This window comes from Watersipora subatra, chromosome 2, assembly GCF_963576615.1.
Source record: "Watersipora subatra chromosome 2, tzWatSuba1.1, whole genome shotgun sequence".
Taxonomy (NCBI): domain Eukaryota; kingdom Metazoa; phylum Bryozoa; class Gymnolaemata; order Cheilostomatida; family Watersiporidae; genus Watersipora; species Watersipora subatra.
In genome coordinates this window covers 70,057,826-70,079,111 of record NC_088709.1, presented here as the reverse complement: position 1 = coordinate 70,079,111, position 21,286 = coordinate 70,057,826, and the positions used below count along the sequence as shown (strand labels likewise).

The 21,286-nt window shown below is 36.3% G+C and overlaps 1 protein-coding gene across 1 annotated transcript in view; it reads left to right on the top strand.

Annotated features, from left to right (window-relative positions):
- Positions 1-238: 238 nt before the first annotated feature.
- The window catches only part of LOC137388498 (zinc finger protein 271-like), a 40,888-nt gene continuing 19,840 nt past the window's right edge, over positions 239-21,286 (top strand). Inside the window, exons 1-6 of the mRNA XM_068074984.1 lie at positions 239-317; positions 729-946; positions 2,918-3,110; positions 3,943-4,089; positions 11,431-11,534; positions 15,441-15,630. Coding sequence (XP_067931085.1) covers positions 239-317; positions 729-946; positions 2,918-3,110; positions 3,943-4,089; positions 11,431-11,534; positions 15,441-15,630 — 931 coding nt within the window. The remainder of the gene's footprint in view (positions 318-728; positions 947-2,917; positions 3,111-3,942; positions 4,090-11,430; positions 11,535-15,440; positions 15,631-21,286) is intronic.

Genomic DNA, 21,286 nt, shown 5'->3' with positions numbered 1-21,286 from the left:
TTCCAGAAAAATCGGGTCAACACAACAGTTAATGAATCTGGCTCAGAAGTGCGGAAAAAGGGATTAGTTACCATGGCTACTTTCAACACACAGAGCATAGCGTGAAAATTCACTCGACTCAGTAGTTGGAAGAAACTAGTGTATAGCATTGCTAAAGAGCTTTGTCAAACAGAAACAGTGGACGCGCTAAAAGTTGAAGATCAATGATCTGAGAGAGGCTGAAGTACTTGTCTTTAAGATGGCACAAGCAGAGAGTTATCCTATGACGGAGAAGGAGAAGTCCCTCATCATGCTCAACCCTAAAGTTGATGAAAAAGGTATAGTTCATGTTGGTGGGAGAGCCAGTGCTTTAACATTAAGTTACCAGCAGAATTACCCTATCATCATTCCTAAGTACTCTCACCTAGCATATCTTTTGACTGTCATTACCATAAACGAATATCACATTGAGGAATGAGACGCGCACTCACAGCAATTAGATATGCTGGAATATGGATGGTAAATGGCACCGTCGTGCTGAAGTGCGTGCTTAACCAGTGTGGGCTGTGCTAGACTAAGAAAGGCACCAGACACGCAACTTATGGGAGATCTCACTAAAGAAAGAATGGAGGCTACTCCTCGATTCACAAATATTGGAATCGACACCTTTGGACCTTAGTATGTGAAGGACAAGCGCACAGAGCTGAAAAGATGGGGACATATGATAACCTGTCTCTACTCTTGAGCAGTTCATATAGAGTACTTAGACAACATGAGCGCAGACTCTTTAACACAAGCCCTGAGATGCTTTATGGCCTTAGGGCCTGTTCAAACAACATATTGTGACAATGGAACTAATTTTGTTGGAGCCAAGAATGAGATTGAAAAGCAACTAGAGATAGCCAGTAAGGAAACTAAGCAATATTTGCTAGAGAACCGCATTCATTTCAAACTCAACTCACCTGAGGCAAGTCATTAAGGAGAAGCCATGGAAAGGATGGTTTGCTCGGGTAGAGGAGTATTCAATGCTATGACCTTCAAGCTGAAAAACAAACGAGACACCAGAACCATAAGAACTTTTTTCTTATGAAGCAGGGAATATCATCAACAGTAGGCCTCTGACCGCCACCTCGACGAGCGATCCTAAGGATCATGTGATTACACCTAATCATTTCTTGACCATCAAAAGTCAATCATTACTGGCACCATCATCTGGAAACTTCACCGAAGATAATTTGTATAGCATCAAACGGTGGAAGATTGCCCAAGAAACAGCAGAGGAGTTTTGGAAAACATGGAAAACTGAATATCTAAGTAGCATAACAATTTGTCAGAAATGCACAAGGATGAGACAAAATTTCAAAGAAAGAGACCTTGTCAAAGACAACCAGGTAGCTGGAAATGATGAAATGGAAAGCTAGAAATGGAAGCTAGGTAGAGTGACCGAAACTATTGCAAGCTCAGACGGCTTGGTGCGCAACCTAAAAATCAAAATGGGGAACCAATTTCTTGAGCAAAAAGAGTTACCAATGCACCTACCAACTGTTCTGCAGAGGTCAGTACACAGTGTAGTAGTTTTGCTGAGTACTTCGATTGGCAACTATATATCATGTTGGATTATTCATTATCAATAATTTAGTGTTAATTAATCAACAATTAATAAACCAGAAACAAATGACAAACAAAAAACTAGGTATTACAATAAATTCAAGAAAGTTAGATGGGAGTGTAGGAAATGTTGATTAGTTATTAAAGGTGGATTATTTATTAAAGGTTGCAGGTTAGTTGCATATGCTGTTTTATTTTATTATACCATGTTATATTGTTTCTTGTCACATTTCATTTGATGTTCAGTACTTTTACTTGCTATCATACTGTAACTGTCCATATTTTATTTCATTCATAATTATTGTGCTTAGCAAGTTGGTATAGAAATGGTATTGAAATATTATTTCAGGTTTCATGGTAAAATAAAGATTGTGAACCGCACACTTAACCAGTGAAGTCTTCTCTCTTAAAATCTTGAGTGAATTCAATGTTTAGAGTTTCCAACAAACTCTACAGTACCTCTCCTTGCAACCACCTGACATCATCTCAGCTGCAAGCCTCTCATTTGCCCCATTTGCACCTTTCCTACGCTGACCCCTCCCCTGGCACCTCACATCACCTGCGCTTTCGCACCGGTTTAAGAGTACAAACAACAGTACTCTCAATGAATCACCTTTATATGTTCTCGCTGATAACTAATTTTAAGATATTTCCATTTTTGATAACTGAATCATGTTTTATAGCGTAAACTTGCCTGAACAGCATTTGTAAAAAATGCTGCTTATCCTTCCACACTGCTAATATTCTACTTTTACTGCTTAATCACCTGGCTTCATCAAATTCTCACAACTGCCTTCATCTCGGGCATCAATGTAGGCCCCACAATCCCAATCATATGACAAAGATTGTGTAACAAATACATCAAAATTTTTTTATTTTCACTAATTGCACCCGGAAAAAAAGTAGTATCTTATTGACTAGCCAGTTATAGAATAATAAAAATAATGAGAGAGAGGGTCTGTTGGTAGTCTGTCCATCATAACATTTTCATGGCTTTGAATTCCAAATTTTTGTTCAGCATCCGAAACAAACAAATTTGAAATTCTGTGTTCAAACACTGACTTGGCCAAAAACAGAAATTCAATGTACACTGTTGTGTTTCTCCGGTTTATTTCCATGAATATTCCCACTTTCACTGACATCACTGGCACCCAAAGAAAATTGGAGCGTTGTATGTTGGAATCGATTTCAAGCGCATCGATAAATACTTGCTGGTGCTTTACATTTGTTGGAAGATTTCTATCTCAAAGCCATCATAATTAGACATCTGATTGTATGCCCTCTGGTTAAAAAAGGTGCAAAGTCATAAGTGTGTTCTTGACCATTTTAGATTGATGATGACTTTGATTCTCTTGCAACCTTGAACATTGACATAAAGCCCGAAGCGGATGAAATTTTGGACCCTAACAACTTTGATTGGCATTCTGATGTTGTATCAGATGAGAGTGATGAGGTCTTCAAGCTACCTGAAAGTGGCAAGAAAAGAAAAACATCATCAAAACGTAATGCCAAGCTAAAAAGTTGTAAGTCTCACAGAATTTTTATGATAGATTATTTCCGTACTTTGAAATTTGCGTGTCTAAAGTTAATTTTTTGGCTGGTCAAATCAATTCGTTTGTACGAATTTGATAACAATGAAAGTGCTGGGAAAGTCTCCAGCGAAAAGGTTTCAGTTATGCAGGCCTCTCATGTACTGATATGTTGCTTTCAAGCTGCCACCTGTTAATATATTGCTAATACTTCAATTATGTTATATATTATAAAAGGCTATATTATAAAAGGCTATATTATAAAAGGCTATATTATAAAAGGCTATTCAGCAGCTATATGAGTAACTAGCTCAAATGTAAAAAATTTTTAGGATGTTTGGACTATTTATTGAACTAATATTATGATTGAAGTGACTCACAGTTTTATTCCAGATATTGACAATTTAAATTGCTTATCAGTATTCTTGGAACGTTGACATAATTATGTATTATACTAGAAATTCCACTGTCATACAGCCCACCAGCCAAGTGATAATGGAAAAAATAGGGTACTGCTGGTTGTTGAAAAAGTAGTTACAAAAGGTCAGAATTATGAAAAAGTAGAATTATTTAGTAGATGTTGTAGGCTTCGCCTACAACATCTACTAAATAATTCTCTGAATCAAATGGGTTGTTGTTATTATTTTGAGTAGCGTTTTGTTGATGAGATTTCGGTATAAGGGTTTGCGATTGCCATTAATGAATAATTTTCGTTAGTTGTGTGCACATGTGCATTTATCATAAATCTCCCAACCAATCGCTCTGCTCACGTTTGGTCGTGGAATTAGCCGAGGTTGTGACATATGCAAGGCTTGCGTTTTTTTAGGTGACAAGGTTTCTCGAGTTCCATTTACACCCCGGAACAACATTAAGATGATTGTAACGAAAAGGAAAATATTTCCAAGAAGAAAAAGTGACTCAGCTGTTTACAATTATACAGAGCTGGATATCGAAGCAGATGACACACACATGTGTATGTAACTTTGTGATGTAGTATGAATGTGTATGTTTCTAAACGTGGCCAATTTCTGTTGACAGTTGAAGTTTTTACTGTATTACTTGAAGATGTATCATGGATGGTAGCAGGAGCATGTAGATGTGATATTCCCTGTAAACTCATGGGTGCTTTCAGTCCAATGTTATGTCATGGCTGTCAAGGCCAAGCTAAACCTCCTATAAATTTTAGCATAGCGCTTACTTACACTACATTGCATATTTACTTGGAAATACGTCTACCAAGCTTGTTCTTACAGTAGGCCCTCCTACAACGTAAATAATCCATTACCAAAAAAAAACATTTATGTTGTAGGGATTTTAGTTATAAAAACAATAATATACATGTAAACTGTCTAATCTGTTCCAAGATCTTTTCAAACTCACCTCTTTGGCCACATAAAAATGACTAGATTTCATTTTTAATTTGTTGGCTGTACCGAAACTGCAGTATTATTAGTTTGCATCGACAACTTTTCTATAATTTTTTTGGATTAATCTCACTGGTTTTATAGAACATGATTGTAGTAATTTTACAATAATTCTGTGGGAACGCACATCTTCGAGTGTTCATTAACAAAGATTTGCTTATTTTTTTAAACATCAAAGTTTACTGAACAAAGTAAAGCTAATAACAGATATTTTACTCACCTACATCAAAGCAAAATGACAAAATATTATTACTATAAAAAGCAGTACTATGTATTTGTCTTCTATCTCTCTCCAGAGGTCAAGGTTAGAGTAACAGATAACTTACGACGATACTCCAACCCGCGTTATTCATATTGGTAAACTAATGCTGTAACCTGTGTACCAATCCACCCCTTTAAGTATTTATTAACAATTGCCCAGCTACCTATTCTCTGTTTTGTCAACACATCTGACGAACTGTCACGATGAACTAGAATGTCATGGAAGTTGCATATACGATAGATATAACGCTTATATACACGTCGTCTCTTTTCTTGCAAGTGAGGTGAGATAGATTAGCATTCAAATCGTATTTGAGAACTCGTTCAACTCAAAACTTTACATTATGATTATATGGAATTTTTGGCATAGTGCATAACAAAAACTTCACATAGATTATTTAAGTTATATGGAATTTACGTTGTAGGAGGTATATGTTACAAAAATTGTTTTTGAAAATTGATATATTACTTTAGAAGTACCAAGTGTCCATGCGAAACCAAGTTTTATCCGATAGTAACCTGTTAGGATACAAACTGAATATATTTTTATTGATGTTATTAAAAATTTTGAATTAAAACTGACAACAAGTTCTATATGAAAAATCTAATAGAACATTTGATAATAACAATACTGAGATGATGATAGGATGTTGGGGTAATCTGCGCTCATAAAATTTCATGAATTGCCAGCATGGCCATGAAATAAATATACAGTTTCCCTGACACGTGTTCTGTGCTTTTATTAAGCTAAATTAGTTTAAGCTAAATATCAAGTTTGTTCTGTAGCATCGCAAAAGTGTAGCAAACCGAATGTGGTACGTGAGCTGTAAGCTGCTCCGTTTGACTTGAAGTTTTCAGTCCATACAGTACTGTACAAAATAATGTTGCTTTTTATTGCAGATCATAAACACTAGATAGGTATTTGTTACTTTGTGAACGTGGTAGTGAATTTGAACAATTAAAATATGCCTTTCCATCGTCATATCCTATTTTTAGGTCGGGCCGGCTGCATTTTACCTTTACATAAAAAACATCTAGGCTCTAGACAAGGCATTTGACGACTCATTGAACTAATTGTGGGTTATTCTATAGGGCAGCTGACCAATAAATTAACACTATTGTAATCTTACATATAGAGTGTTTATGCTAAAGCTGGTAGCCGATTTTCTCAGTTATCTTGAATGAAGCTAAATCATTGTCAAGGTTGATGACTGCCTTCACTTTCCTTTTCTGTTTTAGTTTCTCATAATATATTTCTTGCAATGATTTGTGGATTTCTAAAACTGAAATACATTAATGATGTGTAAGCGGAGTTTGTTGTTCAAGGTCTGATGTCGCTGTAGGTACCTACCTTGGCGGATGTAATACTCAAATGTTTGCACGCACTGCTAACGAAAGATTCCTAATCCGGAACTTATATTGTGATTGGTTATAGCATAAGAACCAGGACTAGCATTCTTTTTTAAACATTAAGGCACTGGCCTTTTACATATTTCATCAAATGTTTGTTCCAGGCCAGTTGTTTTTCTAGTTTTGGCCCATTAATAAGCAGTTATGTATTTACATTATTGGTCTGATGGTGGCCCAATTATTGGCCCGATTCGTCTGGAATTTTATAATTCTATTTGAAGGACCGCTTGAAGGAGTGTTTTATTTGAACATGGGCTAACATGACCTTAATTATGTTGTTGACATTCATGTCATTTTTTGCCGAGAATCAGTGAGTTCTCGACAGATAATATGAGTGAAGTTCCACAAAATTCCTTCCTTCCAGTTTACATATCATTTACTTAGCGAATAGTGTAGTATAGCAGACCCAACTTTCTACACATTCTGTGTGCCTACTTACGCACCCTATTTTTCCTGCATTTTCTTCCATTAAACATTCTTGTGCTAGCCAAGGTTTGTGGTAGCAAACACCTTTTTCAACCGAGTTGCTAGTGTACATTTTTGTCATGAAGACAAGTTATGGATAACGATATTTGAATGTGAAATACTGAATTACCTTACTTAAACATTTAGCTTTTCTTATACAATTTGATCTCTGCAATTTCAGCGAAAGGTAGTCGCCATCAGGGGCATCATCGATGTTCACAGCAGTCAATGTTTGATTTTTTGTAAAAGATGGTGTATTTTAATTAATATTGGTGCCTTTTTCAACTGATGTTGAAAGTGAAGATAGAAATTTGGTGACTGTCTGAAATTATCAGTGATTTTAAGCTTTATTAATCAGCCATTCAACAATGGATTTGAATTCTTTTTATTATCAATAAAACTTTTTAGTAAAAAATTCCATTAAACTTGTATTTGTCTGATATTTAGATATTTTGTTAACATCTTGGCTAACGTAACTAAGCTGTTTAAAGAAGCAGTAATTACTTTTAAATGCATTAAGATTGTTGAAATATTTTGGAGAGTTAGATTTTTAACACAAAGAATTCTTGCATGGTTACAAATTTACTGCATTCTTTAAAAACATTATCATTTGTAAATACTAAATATATTAATTAAATATCCAAAATTAATTGATGGTTACCTATGTGTAGCCTTTTCTTCTTTACGCTGGTCTTTGAGTAACAGAGACATTACTTCATACAATGTAATTTTTTGAAGGCCCGTGTAAATAAGTCCTCATAGTTGTCATCTCAGAATTCTTCTCAAGTACATCGTTGCAATGCTTTGTCGTGTGACGATGCTATATGCAATTTCAATTATTTCTGGTACTGCTGCTTGTTAAAGTGCTAATAATGATGTATTTATGAAATTGTCAGGATAAAAGTGGCATCAATCGAACTATGAATAAAACTAATTGTGAAAGAGACTAACGCTAAAGCAGATACAGTAGACGCTCCTATAACGTAAACCTCCTCTATTGTAAATTTCACTTATATTAAAGAATTTATGTAAAGGTTTTGTTTTTTGTTACATAAGAAATTGTATACAACATTAAAGATCAAGTCTGTGTAAGTTCTCAAATTTAATTTGAATAACCAGATTCCAGCAGCTCTAAAAATATTTGTTCTTTCTTGTTGCACTTTGGATAAAAAATGATGTATGGAAGTATCCATATTGTATGCACTAGCGCCCTCTCAGCTGCTAGAGCTCATGGGACGCTAGACTAGTCTAGTGTGCAATGAGAGATTGTCAGGTTGGCTGATAAGTCAAGAGAATAAGTAGCTACATAGTTATTTAGAAGCACTTGAAGGCAGAACTTTGATAATGTGTTAGAGTGTTGGTCTACCAGTCTGGGTGTCAGTGAATAGAAGTCTTGTTGAAATCAATTCTTTATTCTAGTCTCTAACCTTGGCGTTACGAAAATGGGTGGACACACTGGCACCCTGTTAAGATAGTAACTATATATACATGTACTTTTGTTTTACTTTATTTTTGACATAAACAGTATTTTTTATTTTTTCTATGCATTATAGACGTTCTGGTTTGGAAAAAAGGTAAAAGGTGAATTTATATGGACATTGGAAGGTGTGTGCTGCCATTGACTTAGCATAAAATTACTGTAATCATGATCCCTTAAACACTTGTTGCTGCTAGCAAACAGAGACCCACAAGAGGTTCGAACTGCAATCTGAATGTATCAAGTTTTTCTGTTATTTTGTTGTTTTTATTCGTTATTTCAATGATGAATAAGAAATTTTGTTTAATTTAATGTATGGTGACTCTTTTTCATATTTTGTGAACCTTGTTTCTATTTGTGTCCATTTCAAAAACACTTGAGCGAACAATTTTGAGTTTTATATTTGTGACCTCTCATGTGAAAATCAACCAAAATGAGGGATTGTCAGATTTTGAGTTAGTAACACAGCCAGATGCAGAATTTTTTTTGATAATTTAAAGCATTTTGAGTTTTTGAGTTAGCTTAAGTAGTTCATGACATTTTGCGAATTTTTGTTTGGAAGGCACGTCAGCCAAAACTCTCATTATCTGAAACGGAGAAAATCGCGAATAAAGATGCGACGCACCGAAATAGGTTGTTTATGTTAGGATCTCCTTGCATACGGCCATTTGTATTTCACTGACTGAGGTAAAACTTGGTCGTTAGTAAGCATGCTGAAACAGCTGGTGTATACCATTTTAAGGTCATGACAACAGAAAACTGGTAAACCCTGCTTTTAAATTGGAAAAAATTAGACATTTTTACGCATCCGTACTTCACACTAACCGCACATTAGGAAAAAGATTAGAAGCTCCTAGGTACATTACCACTAACTGATAGGCTTCAAGATTTAACATCACATCTGAAATCCATATTGAGGTTTATTTTACCAAAACAGTAGTGTAAAAAACACAAGGGGTATCGGACCGAAAACCACAATTACATTCCTACTCACATCTGACTAAAAAAAAAGGCTAAACTTCATGTTATGGTCATGTTTTACTTATTTTACCATGAGGCTTTGGGCAAACTAAACCCTCAGTGCCAAGACGGCAAAATTCTCAAATGTTAGTATGCAAGTATTATTGGCGGTCATAGTCTAAACCTTCAGATTTTATCACATTCGGCAGTCCATTGATACTTTTGAGTCTTACATCATACATCATGACAGGGGAGTCTAGATACGTCTGAACCTTTACTTTTTCTAAACAAAACAAAAACATGGCTGTGCATCAAAGTGACCCTGGTAGCATGGTTAGCAAACAGCACACACAACAGTCTGTGAGAATAACCTGTCATCGTACCGGGGTAAGCTTGGCTGAATGAAAATTTGTGAAAGCTCTTAATTCCTTTAATTTAGAATTAAATCCTTAAATTCCTTTATATTTAAATTAAATTCCTTTAATTTAGAATTTCTTTCAATTCCTAATTAATTTAGAAAAAAACTAAAGAATTAGCTAATGAAGCAATTGGCAACGGATTCTGACTCTAAGGCACTTTTTTGAGTAATAGACTTAGTGGCCTAGTGACCGTGTGACGAAGGGATTGATTGCTCATGCCGTAGGGTTGATGTCAGCAGGCAAAGTAATAAACACACAAGTATTGACATATTGAATAAGTCATGTGGTAACTGACAATCAATTATGAGTGAATACACATCTAACTCAGGCCAGTACGACTGATCACTGACTCATGTATTGTATGATGTATTTTTATGTGACTCAGGGAGCCATACACTGGGCCAGCAACTAGTAGGCTACTACACCTATACTATCACTACCAAAAATAAATGGTAGATCAGAAAAAATTCAATAAGACTCACCATGATATTTAAAGTTGCATCTTGACCTTTTTCTGATCTTCTCCTTGGGCTCGAAAGGTTTTGTGGTGTTCCCATCATCAACACAAGTAGAAATTCGGTTCATGATAAACAAATCTAACTCTGTCTTTGATATTACTTTATTGTAAGTCAGCTGACTGAAAATCAGAGTTCTATCAAATTTTTTGATGCAGTCACACTTGCAACTGAAGCTAATAGGTTCATCAGACACCATCGGTTGAGCTCGTAGGCTGGCAGCAGGTGATTCTGAGTCCATAACCAGAGTGCTATACAAGTGAATAGCAGTTAATCCTTTGATAGGTTCAACATCGTCTTCTTCATCGTCAATAAATTTGGGCATCCAAGCTTGCACGTCATCGGTAACATGAAAATCTAGATTTCTAGACATTGCTTCTCCATATTCAGCATCAATTTTATCTAACAACGTGCCAAGTTCCTTAGATTCATCAGATTAAAAAAGTTTTTGGAAGTTTTGGAATCTTTACGAGTCGCCATTTTGATGACATCACGATCGCATAGCAACGACTTTGATCGCAAAATTTCGACGTAAGGTGCCAAAGTAATCACATTTTGACTTCAGAAATGAATTCCTCGCACCCTTGTTGGTCTAGGGTAAAATATTAAACAAATTAGCCATGTGCTGACAATAAACCTATTGCAAATCTCGAAGCTCCATTACTAACGATATTGACTGCCGACTTTTGGTCGATTTTCACGCGAGAGGTCACATTTGTTATTTTCACATCTTACTTTTATTGTTTATTTGCGCTAGATATTCTACAGATGAATTTTACTGCAGGTTGTACAGCGTGCTTGTTTACCAAGTTAAATTTGATTGAATGGTCAAGATTGTTATAGACATCATATGTATCACTATTGCAACACTTTTCAAGTTAGCAAGCTAATCAATATATAGCCAAAAACTAATATGAAAACGAAATTGATTAAAATATGTTTGAGAAATAATTTCATGTTTTTAACTGATTTTTAAAGTTCGCGCCATTCATCCTCATTCAAACAGTTCTGTCATCAGCATGAAAACAGCAAGTTGAAAGTGGCAAGGCTGGTTTTAGTTTAATTGAAGATGTTGAATATGAATAAATTGGCTCATGATCAAAATACAAATTTTTGATCATTTCAACCATCTGTATTATAACGAATAATTCAAATGTAACTGTTCAGTTATGTGTATTTTGTTTCATTAGGTGTTTTTAGCCTTTACATAATTCATAACACTGATTAACTTATTTTAAGCATCTCCACATTTGCTCCTAATTGTGCAAAGTTTACAACTCTTGAAAAAACAAATTCACTTTGTATTTACAGGCGTTTAGGTGTTTTCATTCTTCATGGTGAAGTTTTATGTTCAAATTGTCATGTCTCTTTCTGTGTAATTAGACAGAAAGCGAGTACAACGATTCCAACCACCAGCCAATAACCTTCAGATGGAAATGGCCGCAGCTGTCGAAAACCTTGACAAGGTATTAGAGACAGATATAGTGGTAAGTATGGATGAAGTTATAGCACTATGACAACTTACCTTCGCCTATGAAGTAGCCATATTTCAGCCAAGACAACGATAGTTTACAAGTAGCCACACCGTTAGAGCAGATGCATGATTGGATTTTATTTGTGCTTTTTGCCTCACGGTTAATTCCCTCATTGGTGTAAAATACAATAAAATTGAACCTTGAGATACAACTATAATGCTCGACATCATACATGTATATTGAGAGAGCATTATACTTGAGTAATTTCCAATTCCAATTAGCAAAATCAACTTATGTGTTGAGGTACATCATGCGCGCATGCACTGACACACATGTGTGCACACACACGCCCATACCCAAGCGCCCACACACAAGCGCGTGTCTGGGCGCTTGTGTATGGACGTGTGTGCATGGGTGTGTGTATGGACCATTTTCATTCATTTTTGTCCAGATTTCCACATTCAGTAGAGTTGGGCTTTTTTACACTAGCCAATAATTTCATATGATTCAACTCAATCATGCCTGAGGATTAATGTGCTAAGGAAGGAACTAAAGCTTAGTATAGACAAAGAAACTTTCTGGAGTGATTCTCAAATAGCGCTGGAATACATATCCAATGATGTCAGAAAATTTCTTATGTATGTTGCCAACAGAGTAAGTGAAATTAGGAAGACAACCCAAACATTGGAATTATGTTCCAACACAGTTCAATCTAGCAGACATCGCTTCTCGTGAAAAAAGTGCTAAAGAAGTAATGAATAATGACATGTGGTGGAATGGGCCTCCCTTCCTCAGAGACGCCGATGCATTAGATTTCTTTCAGAAAAATTGGGTCAACATAACAGTTAATGAATCTGGCCCAGAAGTGCGAAAAAAAGGGGTTAGTTACCATGGTTACTTTCAACACACAGAGCATAACGAGAAAATTCACTCGACTCAGTAGTTGGAAGAAACTAGTGTATAGCATTGCTGAAGAGCTTTGTCAAACAGAAACAGTAGACGCGCTAAGAGTTGAAGACCAATGATCTGAAAGAGGCTTAAGTACTTGTGTTAAAGATGGCACAAGCAGAGAGTTATCTTATGACGAAGAAGGATAATCTCTCATCATGCTCAACCCTAAGGTTGATGACAAAGGTATAGTTCGTATTCTTTGGAGAGCCAGTGTTTCAACATTGAGTTATCAGCAGAGTCACCCTATCACCATTCCTAAGCAGTCTCACCTAGCATATCTTTTGACTGTGCATTATCATACACAAATATGACATTTAGGAAAGAAAAGCACACTCACATCAATAAAATATGCTGGAATATGGATGGTAAATAGAACTGGCGTACTAAAGTGCGTGCTTAACCAGTTTTTAAGCTGTGCTAGACAAGAAACACACCAGACGCACAACTTATAGGAGATCTCACTAAAGAAAGAATGGAGGCTACTCCTCCATTTACAAACATTGGAATTGACACCTTTGGACCTTAGTACTTGAAAGACAAGCTCACAGAGCTGAAATGGTGGGGACATATGATAACCTGTCACTACTTTTGAGCAGTTCATATAGAGTTCTTAGAGAACATGAGCGCATACACTTTAACACAAGCCCTGAGATGCTTGATGGCCTTGTGAGGGCCCGTTCAAACAATATACTGTGACAATGGAACTAATTTTGTTGGAGCAAAGAATGAGATTGAAAAGCAACTAGAGATAGCCAGTAAGGAAACTAAGCAATATTTGCTAGAGAACCGCATTCATTTCAAATTTAACTCACCTGAGGCATGTCATCAAGGAGAAGCCATGGAAAGGATGGTTCATTCGGTTAGAGCAGTACTCAATGCAATGACCTTCAAGTTGAAAAAAACAAACTAGACACCAAAACCCTAAGAACGTTTTTCTTATGAAGCAGGAAATATCATCAACAGTAGGCCCCTGACCGCCACCTTGACAAGTGATCCCAAGGATCATGTGATTACACCTAATCATATCTTGACCATGAAAAGTCAATCATTACTGGCACCATCATCTGGAAACTTCACCGAAGATGATTTGTATAGCATCAAACGGTAGAAGATTGCCAAAGCAGCAGCAGAAGAGTTTCAGAAAACATGGAAAACTGAATATCTAAGCAGCATAACAATTTGTCAGAAATGGACAAGGACGAGACAAAATTTCAAAGAATGAGACATTGTCGAAGATAACCAGGCAGCTAGAAATGATGAAATGGAAAGCTAGAAATGGAAGCTAGGTAGAGTGACCGAAACTATTGCAAGCTCAGAAGGCTTGATGCGCAACCTAAACATCACAATGGGGAACCGATATCTTAATTAAAAAGAGTTACCAATGCACCCACCAACTGTTCTGCAGAGGTAAGTACACATTGTAGTGGTTGTGCTGAGTACTTAGATTAGCAACTATATATCATGTAGGTGTATTCATTATTAATAATTCAGTTGTGAATTAATTAACAATTAATAGACCAGAAACAAACGACAAACAAAAAAATTATGTATTACAATAAATTCAAGAAAGTTAGATCGGAGTGTAGGAAAAGTTGATTAGTTTACCATTCCGGGAGTTGATGCCTAGTCAAATTGGCCTAACACGTGATGACAAATGATAGTTGCCGGCGTTGAGTCATAAGCTAAGGTTTTGCTTAACTCATAGCGTGATGTTCTTCTAACTTCAGTCGAAGGCAGTCAGATTTGCATCATTACTCTTAATTATTAGGTTGGCAATTGCTAAGGGGTCATTTATTAAAGGTTGCAGGTTAGTTGCGTATGCTGTTTTATTTTATTATACCATGTTATATTGTTTCTTGTCACATTTCATTAGATTTTCAGTACTTTTAGTTGCTATCATACTGTAACTGTCCATATTTTTTGATATCACAGATGTTGTTAGCAAGTTGGTATAGAAATGGTACTACAATATTATTTCAGGTTTCATGGTGAAATAAAGATTGTAAACCACACACTTGACCAGTGAAATCTTCTCTCTTAAAATCTGGAGTGAATTCAATATTTAGAGTTTCTAACAAACTCTACAGTACCTGTCCTTGCAACCGCCTGACATCATCTCACCTGCAAGCCTTTCCATCGCCATATTTCCACCTTTCCTACGCTGACCCCTCCCCTGACACCTCACATCACCTGCGCTTTCGCACCGGTTTAAGAGTACAAACAACAGTACTCTCAATGAATCACCTTTATATATTCTCGCTGATAACTAATTTTAAGAAGTTTCCATTTTGGACAACTGAGTCATGTTGTATGACGTAAACTTGCCTGTAGAGTATTTATAAGAAATGTTGCTTATCCTTCCACACTGCTAATATTCTACTTTTACTGCTTAATCGCCTGGCTTCATCAAATTCTCACAACTGCCTTCATCTCGGGCATCACAATCCCAAAGTATCATATGATCCCAAATCATATGACAAAGATTGTGTAACAAATACATCAAAAAATTTATATTTTCACTAATTGCAACCTGAAAAATAATAGCGTTTCATTGACTAGCCAGTGAAAGAATAATAAGAATAATGGAGACAGGGTCTGCTGGTAGTCTGTCCATCATAACATGTTCATGGCTTCGAGTTCCAAAGTTTTGTTCAGCATCCGAATCGAACATATTTGAAATTTTTTGTTCAAACACTGACTTGACTAAAAACAGAATTTCAATGTATACTGTTGTGTTTCTCCGGTTTATTTTCATTAATATCCCCACTTTCAGTGACATGACTGGCATCCAAAGAAATTTGGAGCATTGTATGTTGGAATCGATTTCAAGCGCATTGGTAAATACTTGCTGGTGCTTTACATATGTTGGAAGATTTTTATTTCAAAGCCATCATAGTTAGATGTCTGATTGTATGCCCTCTGATTAAGAAAGGTGCAAAGCCATGAGTGAGTTTTTGACCATTTTAGATTGATGATGGTTTTGATTCTCTTTCTACCTTGAACATTGACATAAAGCCTGAAGCGGATGAAATTTTTGACCCTAATGACTTTGATTGGCATTCTGATGTTGTATCAGATGAGAGTGATGAGGATTTCAAGCCATCTGAAAGTGGCAAAAAAAGAAAAACATCAAAACGTAATGCCAAGCTAAGAAGTTGTGAGTCTCACAGAATTTATATGATAGATTATTTCCATTCTTTGAAATTTGCTTGTCTAAAATTAATTTTTTTGGCTGGTCAAATCAATTCGTTTGTACGAACTTGATAACCAGAAAGTGGTGGGAAAGTCTCCAGTAAAAAGGTTTTAGTTATGCAGGCCTCTCATGTACTGATATGTTGCTTTCAAGCTGCCACATGTTAATATATTGCTAATATTTCAATTATGTTATATATTACAAAAAGGCTATATTATAAAAGGCTATTCAGCAGCTATATGAGTAACTAGCTCAAATGCAAGAAATGTTAGGATGTTTGGACTATTTATTGAACCAATATCTTGATTGAAGTGACTCACAGTTTCAAACCAGATATTGACAATTTAAATTGCTCATCAGTATCCTTGGAAGGTTGACATTCATGTATGTATTATACTAGAAATTCCACTGTCATACAGCCCACAATCCAAGTGATAATGGAAAAAAGAAAGGGTACTGCTGGTTGTTAAAAAAGTAGTTACAAAAGGTCAGAATTATAAAAAAGTAGAATTCTTTAGTTAGATGTTGTAGGCTTCGCCTACAACATCTACTAAATAATTCTTTGAATCAGATGAGTTGTTGTTATTATTTTGAGTAGTGTGTTGTTGAACATTAGCATTTTATGTTGATGGTTGCTGTGAAGACTTTCTATTTCTGCTCCTCTGTAATAATTGGGAGACACGTGAACGACCAATGTGACGACGTGGTGTTCTGGGAGGTTGTATGTTCATGGTAGTTGTCAAGTTGTTTTTAATTGAAATTCAAAAGGTCAATTTCAAGGCAGGAAATCGAAGCGGATGACACACACATGTGTATGTAACTTTGTGATGTAGTATGAATGTGCATGTTTGTAAACATGGCCAATTTCTGTTGACAGTTGAAGTTTTTACTGTTTTGCTTGAAGATGTATCATGGATGGTAACAGGAGCATGTAGAGGTGATAGTCCCTGTAAACTCATGGGTGCTTTTGGTCCAATGTTATGTCATGGCTGTCAATGCCAAGTTAAACTTCCTTATAAATTTTAGCATAGCGCTTACTTACACTACTTTGCATCTTTACTTAGAAATAGGATTACCAAGTTTGTTCTCACAGTAGGCCCTCCTACAGCGTAAATAATCCATTCCAAAAAACAGTTACGTTATAGGGATTTTATTTATAAAAACAAGAATATACATGTAAACCGTCTAATCCGTTCCAAGATCATCCCAAACTCACCCCTTTGGTCATATAAAAAAAGACTAGATTTCACTTTGAATTTGTTGGCTGTACATTAACTGCAGTATTATTAGTTTCCATTGACAATTTTTTTACTTCTTTTAATTAATCTCACTGGTTTTATAGATCATGATTGTAGTAATTTTACAATAATTTTGTGGGAACGCGCATCTTCGACGTTCAATCACAAAGATATGCTTATTTTTTCTAAACAGCAAAGTTTATTGCGTAAAGTAAAGCTAATAACAGATATTTTACCCATCTACATCAAAGCAAAATGACAAAATATTATTACTATAAAAGCAGTAGTACATATTTGTCGTCTATCTGTATGCAGGGGTCAAGGTTAGAATAACAAATAAATTTCGACGATACTCCAACCCGCGTTATTCATATTGGTAAACTAATGCAGTAACCTGTGCACCAATTGACCCCCTTTAAAGATGTAGTTGCGTCAAAAATGAAATTAGGACCCATAAAAGGCTAAAACATCAGCTACAACTTGATGCCATTTTTGTCTTTGTAGACCAACCCTGTCCAGAGATATATGCGTTTGAATGAGGCCCTCTTTTAAAAAGCTCACGTTCCAGCGGGTGCCAATTTCGTGACGTCACAAGCTTGTTTTCTGAAACGAAACCACGAGCGATAAATATGAGGTCGCTTCGTTAGCCAATCACGAGCGCGAAATTTTTATATAGGCCGTAATAAATGTTATCACTCGTAAAACGGGTTGTCTGTGATCTCGAAGATTCTCATTCTCATTTGATAGAGAATTCTCACCGTTACTGGTTCAGCGCTTTTCACCAATTACTACATACAAGTTATACAGTTTTAAAATGGCTTCATGTTCGAGCGACTGCGACTCAGAGTTATCTGAGCAACCTTTAGTCAAAGATTGGAGCAGGCAGCCTATGGTGAAAGCTGACAGGCGTCAGCAGCGTTTTGCTGCAGAGAAAGACAGAATGGAGGTAAATTAACTTAGAGTCTTCTATACCTAAGTAAATGTAATTTTTATAGTCATAAATACATATACTAATTAATAAAATGATAATTCTTTGCTGTCTCCAATCATCGTTTCATAGCTCATCTGCCGTTTTACCTAGCTTTAATATTTTTTTTCGAATCTTTGGTAAATTAGAGTCATGATTACAAATTATTTTCACTCGTAGGAAGTGGGTAAAATCGATTGATCATTGCTCATCATTAACTACCAAAAACAAAGCTTCCAATTGCTGGTTTTGTATTTATATATTTTACATACCTATATTTTTGTTAAACGTTTACTCATATCGTGATTTTAGATTAGCAATCTAATTGACTCCCAAATTGAAACCTTACCGTAAATACACCTTAGAACGACATCAATGAATGCGTGTAATCATTACGTTTGTTTTATTGATTACAGGATGTTTACGTGGCACCACCAGTTCAGCAGTGGTGCAAGTGTGAGAATTGGCATGCGTGGAGTAAAAAAGAAATGAACATATGCCGCACAAATCACGACATGTGGCATTCCATTCCGCAAACTGGTATCATATGCGTTACCGAAGCTGACGAAATAAAAGATCTAATAAAGCCAGGTCCATTGAGAGTGGCTTATTATAACTACTGCCACTACCATGGTAAGCTTATGAGGTTTGTAGCTGCTATTTTTACTGCTTACTTCAAGTAAGTTATCAAGATACTGTAAAAGTATGATATTTTGTTAGTGCCCAAGTATCCAGATGCGGAGAGCCTGGTACCATCTGAAAGACTGCAAGACTGCGACATCTACAACATGGTGTGTAGGCAGAGGAGATTATGCGCGTATAGATCTCTGGTATTCTGGACATATCCAACAGGACTTAGGAGGGGAGAGCGACGACTACTACCAGCCTGCGTGTATAACATGGTGCGAGCTGCATACCCTGGCACTGAAGATGAGGATGAATACGCAGATATGGCGCATACAGAATTTGAATTTACTGCAGTGGAGTGATTTTTATATACTTTATTTTACAAATATACTATAAAGATATAAATTTCTATTTAATATAAATTAATATATTTATACACTTAAACTTTGTAGGCAATGTATAATATATACAAAAATAAAAAAGTAAAAGACAATGAATGCAAACGGCGAACAGCAAAATAAATGTAGCAAATAGAGTTGAACTACGAACAGAGAAAATTCACAGGAATACAGTCAGACAATGGAAAAAATGTGGCTTGACAAACTTCTCGTCTCCTCTGTCTGGCTGCTTCCTCTACCTCATCAACGAACCTGCAGCTATAATCATCAACAAAAGATAAATGACAAAAAAAATTAAACACTTCATTGTCTTGCCACATCTGCCAAAGTATTGTCTGGCAGACTGGCTTATGAATTATAATCAGCAGTATGATTAGCTATTACTGAGAGATTCATGGAAAGCTCTATTCATCGCACAAAGTTAGAATCACCATGGTCATGAAATCTTGTCTTGCTGGCTCCCCATGAACAAAGCCATTGTTATATGCACTCTCGTACAAGCCTTGCATAACCAAACCATTCTGAGCCACACCATCAATCGCAAAGTGGAAAGGTTGCTTTCCCGCGAATGGAAAAAAGGAAACCCCTTGCCAGGTCAAATTAAATTTTAGTTTCTAATGCGGGTGAATTGACTTCAACAAAATTTTTTATTACGTCTTACGTTCACTAATTTGGTCAACTCACAAAACAATTGCTTGTCTATTATCAACTAATCATATAAATGATCAGCAGAAAAATTTTTACAAATTCACACTAACAATGTCTAGATTATGATGAATACATGATGCAGTTGGTTTCACCACATTCGAATAGTTCTTTTCGAACATGCGGCTACTCAGCCTTAGCATGACGTCAACGTCTGCATCTTGCTAAGGTTCCTCCATCAGTGCCTTGAGCCGTTAACTGAGGTATCCCACTATATTTGAGGCTCAACGAAACACACAAGGCACATCAGAAGGCGTCCAACTTAGTACCGAGGCTGGCATCTACCTTGGCAAATCCCAGCGCTCGGCACTAAGTCGATCTTTTTTATATATTATATGATATAAATAATATATATAAATATATAATTATAATATATATACTATATATATTATAATATATTTATATATTTTAATTTTGTAAGCATAATATATATAGCCTACAAAATAAAAGACAATGAATGCAAACGGCGAACAAAAAAATAAATGTAGCAGAGTTACAATACGAATAGAGAAAGATCACCGAAAGTAAATGGGATACAGACAGACATTGGAGGGAACGAGGCTTGACAAACTCCTGTCTGGCTGCTTCCTCTACTTCATTAATGGATCTGTAGCTAGGACCACTTAGAGATTGTACATCTCATGGTATATCTTCAGCAAACAACAAAATAAAAGAAATGTAACAAACAGAGTCGCAATAGGAACAGCAAAAAATCACAGCCATGTTATTACAAACACATGCTGCAGCCTGCAATGCACAGACTAAATCACATCAATAATTATGCAGTATGAACATATCACAGAACAAACAGCCAAGCACCTACCTACATGGGGCTCTACGTAGTTGCCTTCTTCTTGCCACGAATAGCTCTCCGCTTGGCTAGCTCCAACTCTGCCAACGAAAAGTAATGTGGCTTGACATACACTCCTCGTTTCCTCTGTCTGGCTGCTTCCTCTACTTCATCAATGGACCTGTAGCTAGGACCAGTTGACGCTAGACTTGGAGGTTCTACATCATGCGGTATACCTTCGGCATCCACAATAGAAAGTCTCAGCTGATGGAATAGCTTGTTGAGATAATCTGTTGTGAATAAAAACAAAAAATTTCAAACCTAAACATCAGAAGTTTGAGCAGCATGTGGTAATGTAATGGCAACTTACCATATGTAGGCCTAGATCTTATATACCGCATACTGGGACGGAGCTTGGTTGCTTTAAACCTAGCGACAACCTTGACAGGGTTGCTGGTCTTATCTAGCATGACTGGTCTTTGGCAGTTTTCGTTGTGATGGAGGAGAGTTAGCTGTCCTCGGCTGAGCATTCCAGCAAAGGAGAAGCCTTCCCTCTTTGGAGCATTTCGGTTTAAAGAGCTGTGGAAACTTTCCAGTTCACTAGTAGAGACGGTGCTTGCTCGGTTTATAGCTGAGCTAAAATTGAAGATGATATCCGAGAACAGCTGGATAAGGTCGGCATGAAGCTGGCGATCTAGATAGGCAACCTCAAGCTTGTTGCCTTCTTCATCAAACACGTCTTCTGCTTGTTCGTGTTGGCACTCTGGAAAAGTTTCATAGGTGTGAACATGTATATCACAAATGTGATTGACAGTGGAGCACCACCATTCTTTCCTGAGCTGGCCACTTTGAGTATGTGAAATCACATGGTACATGTGATTTGTAACGGCGGGTA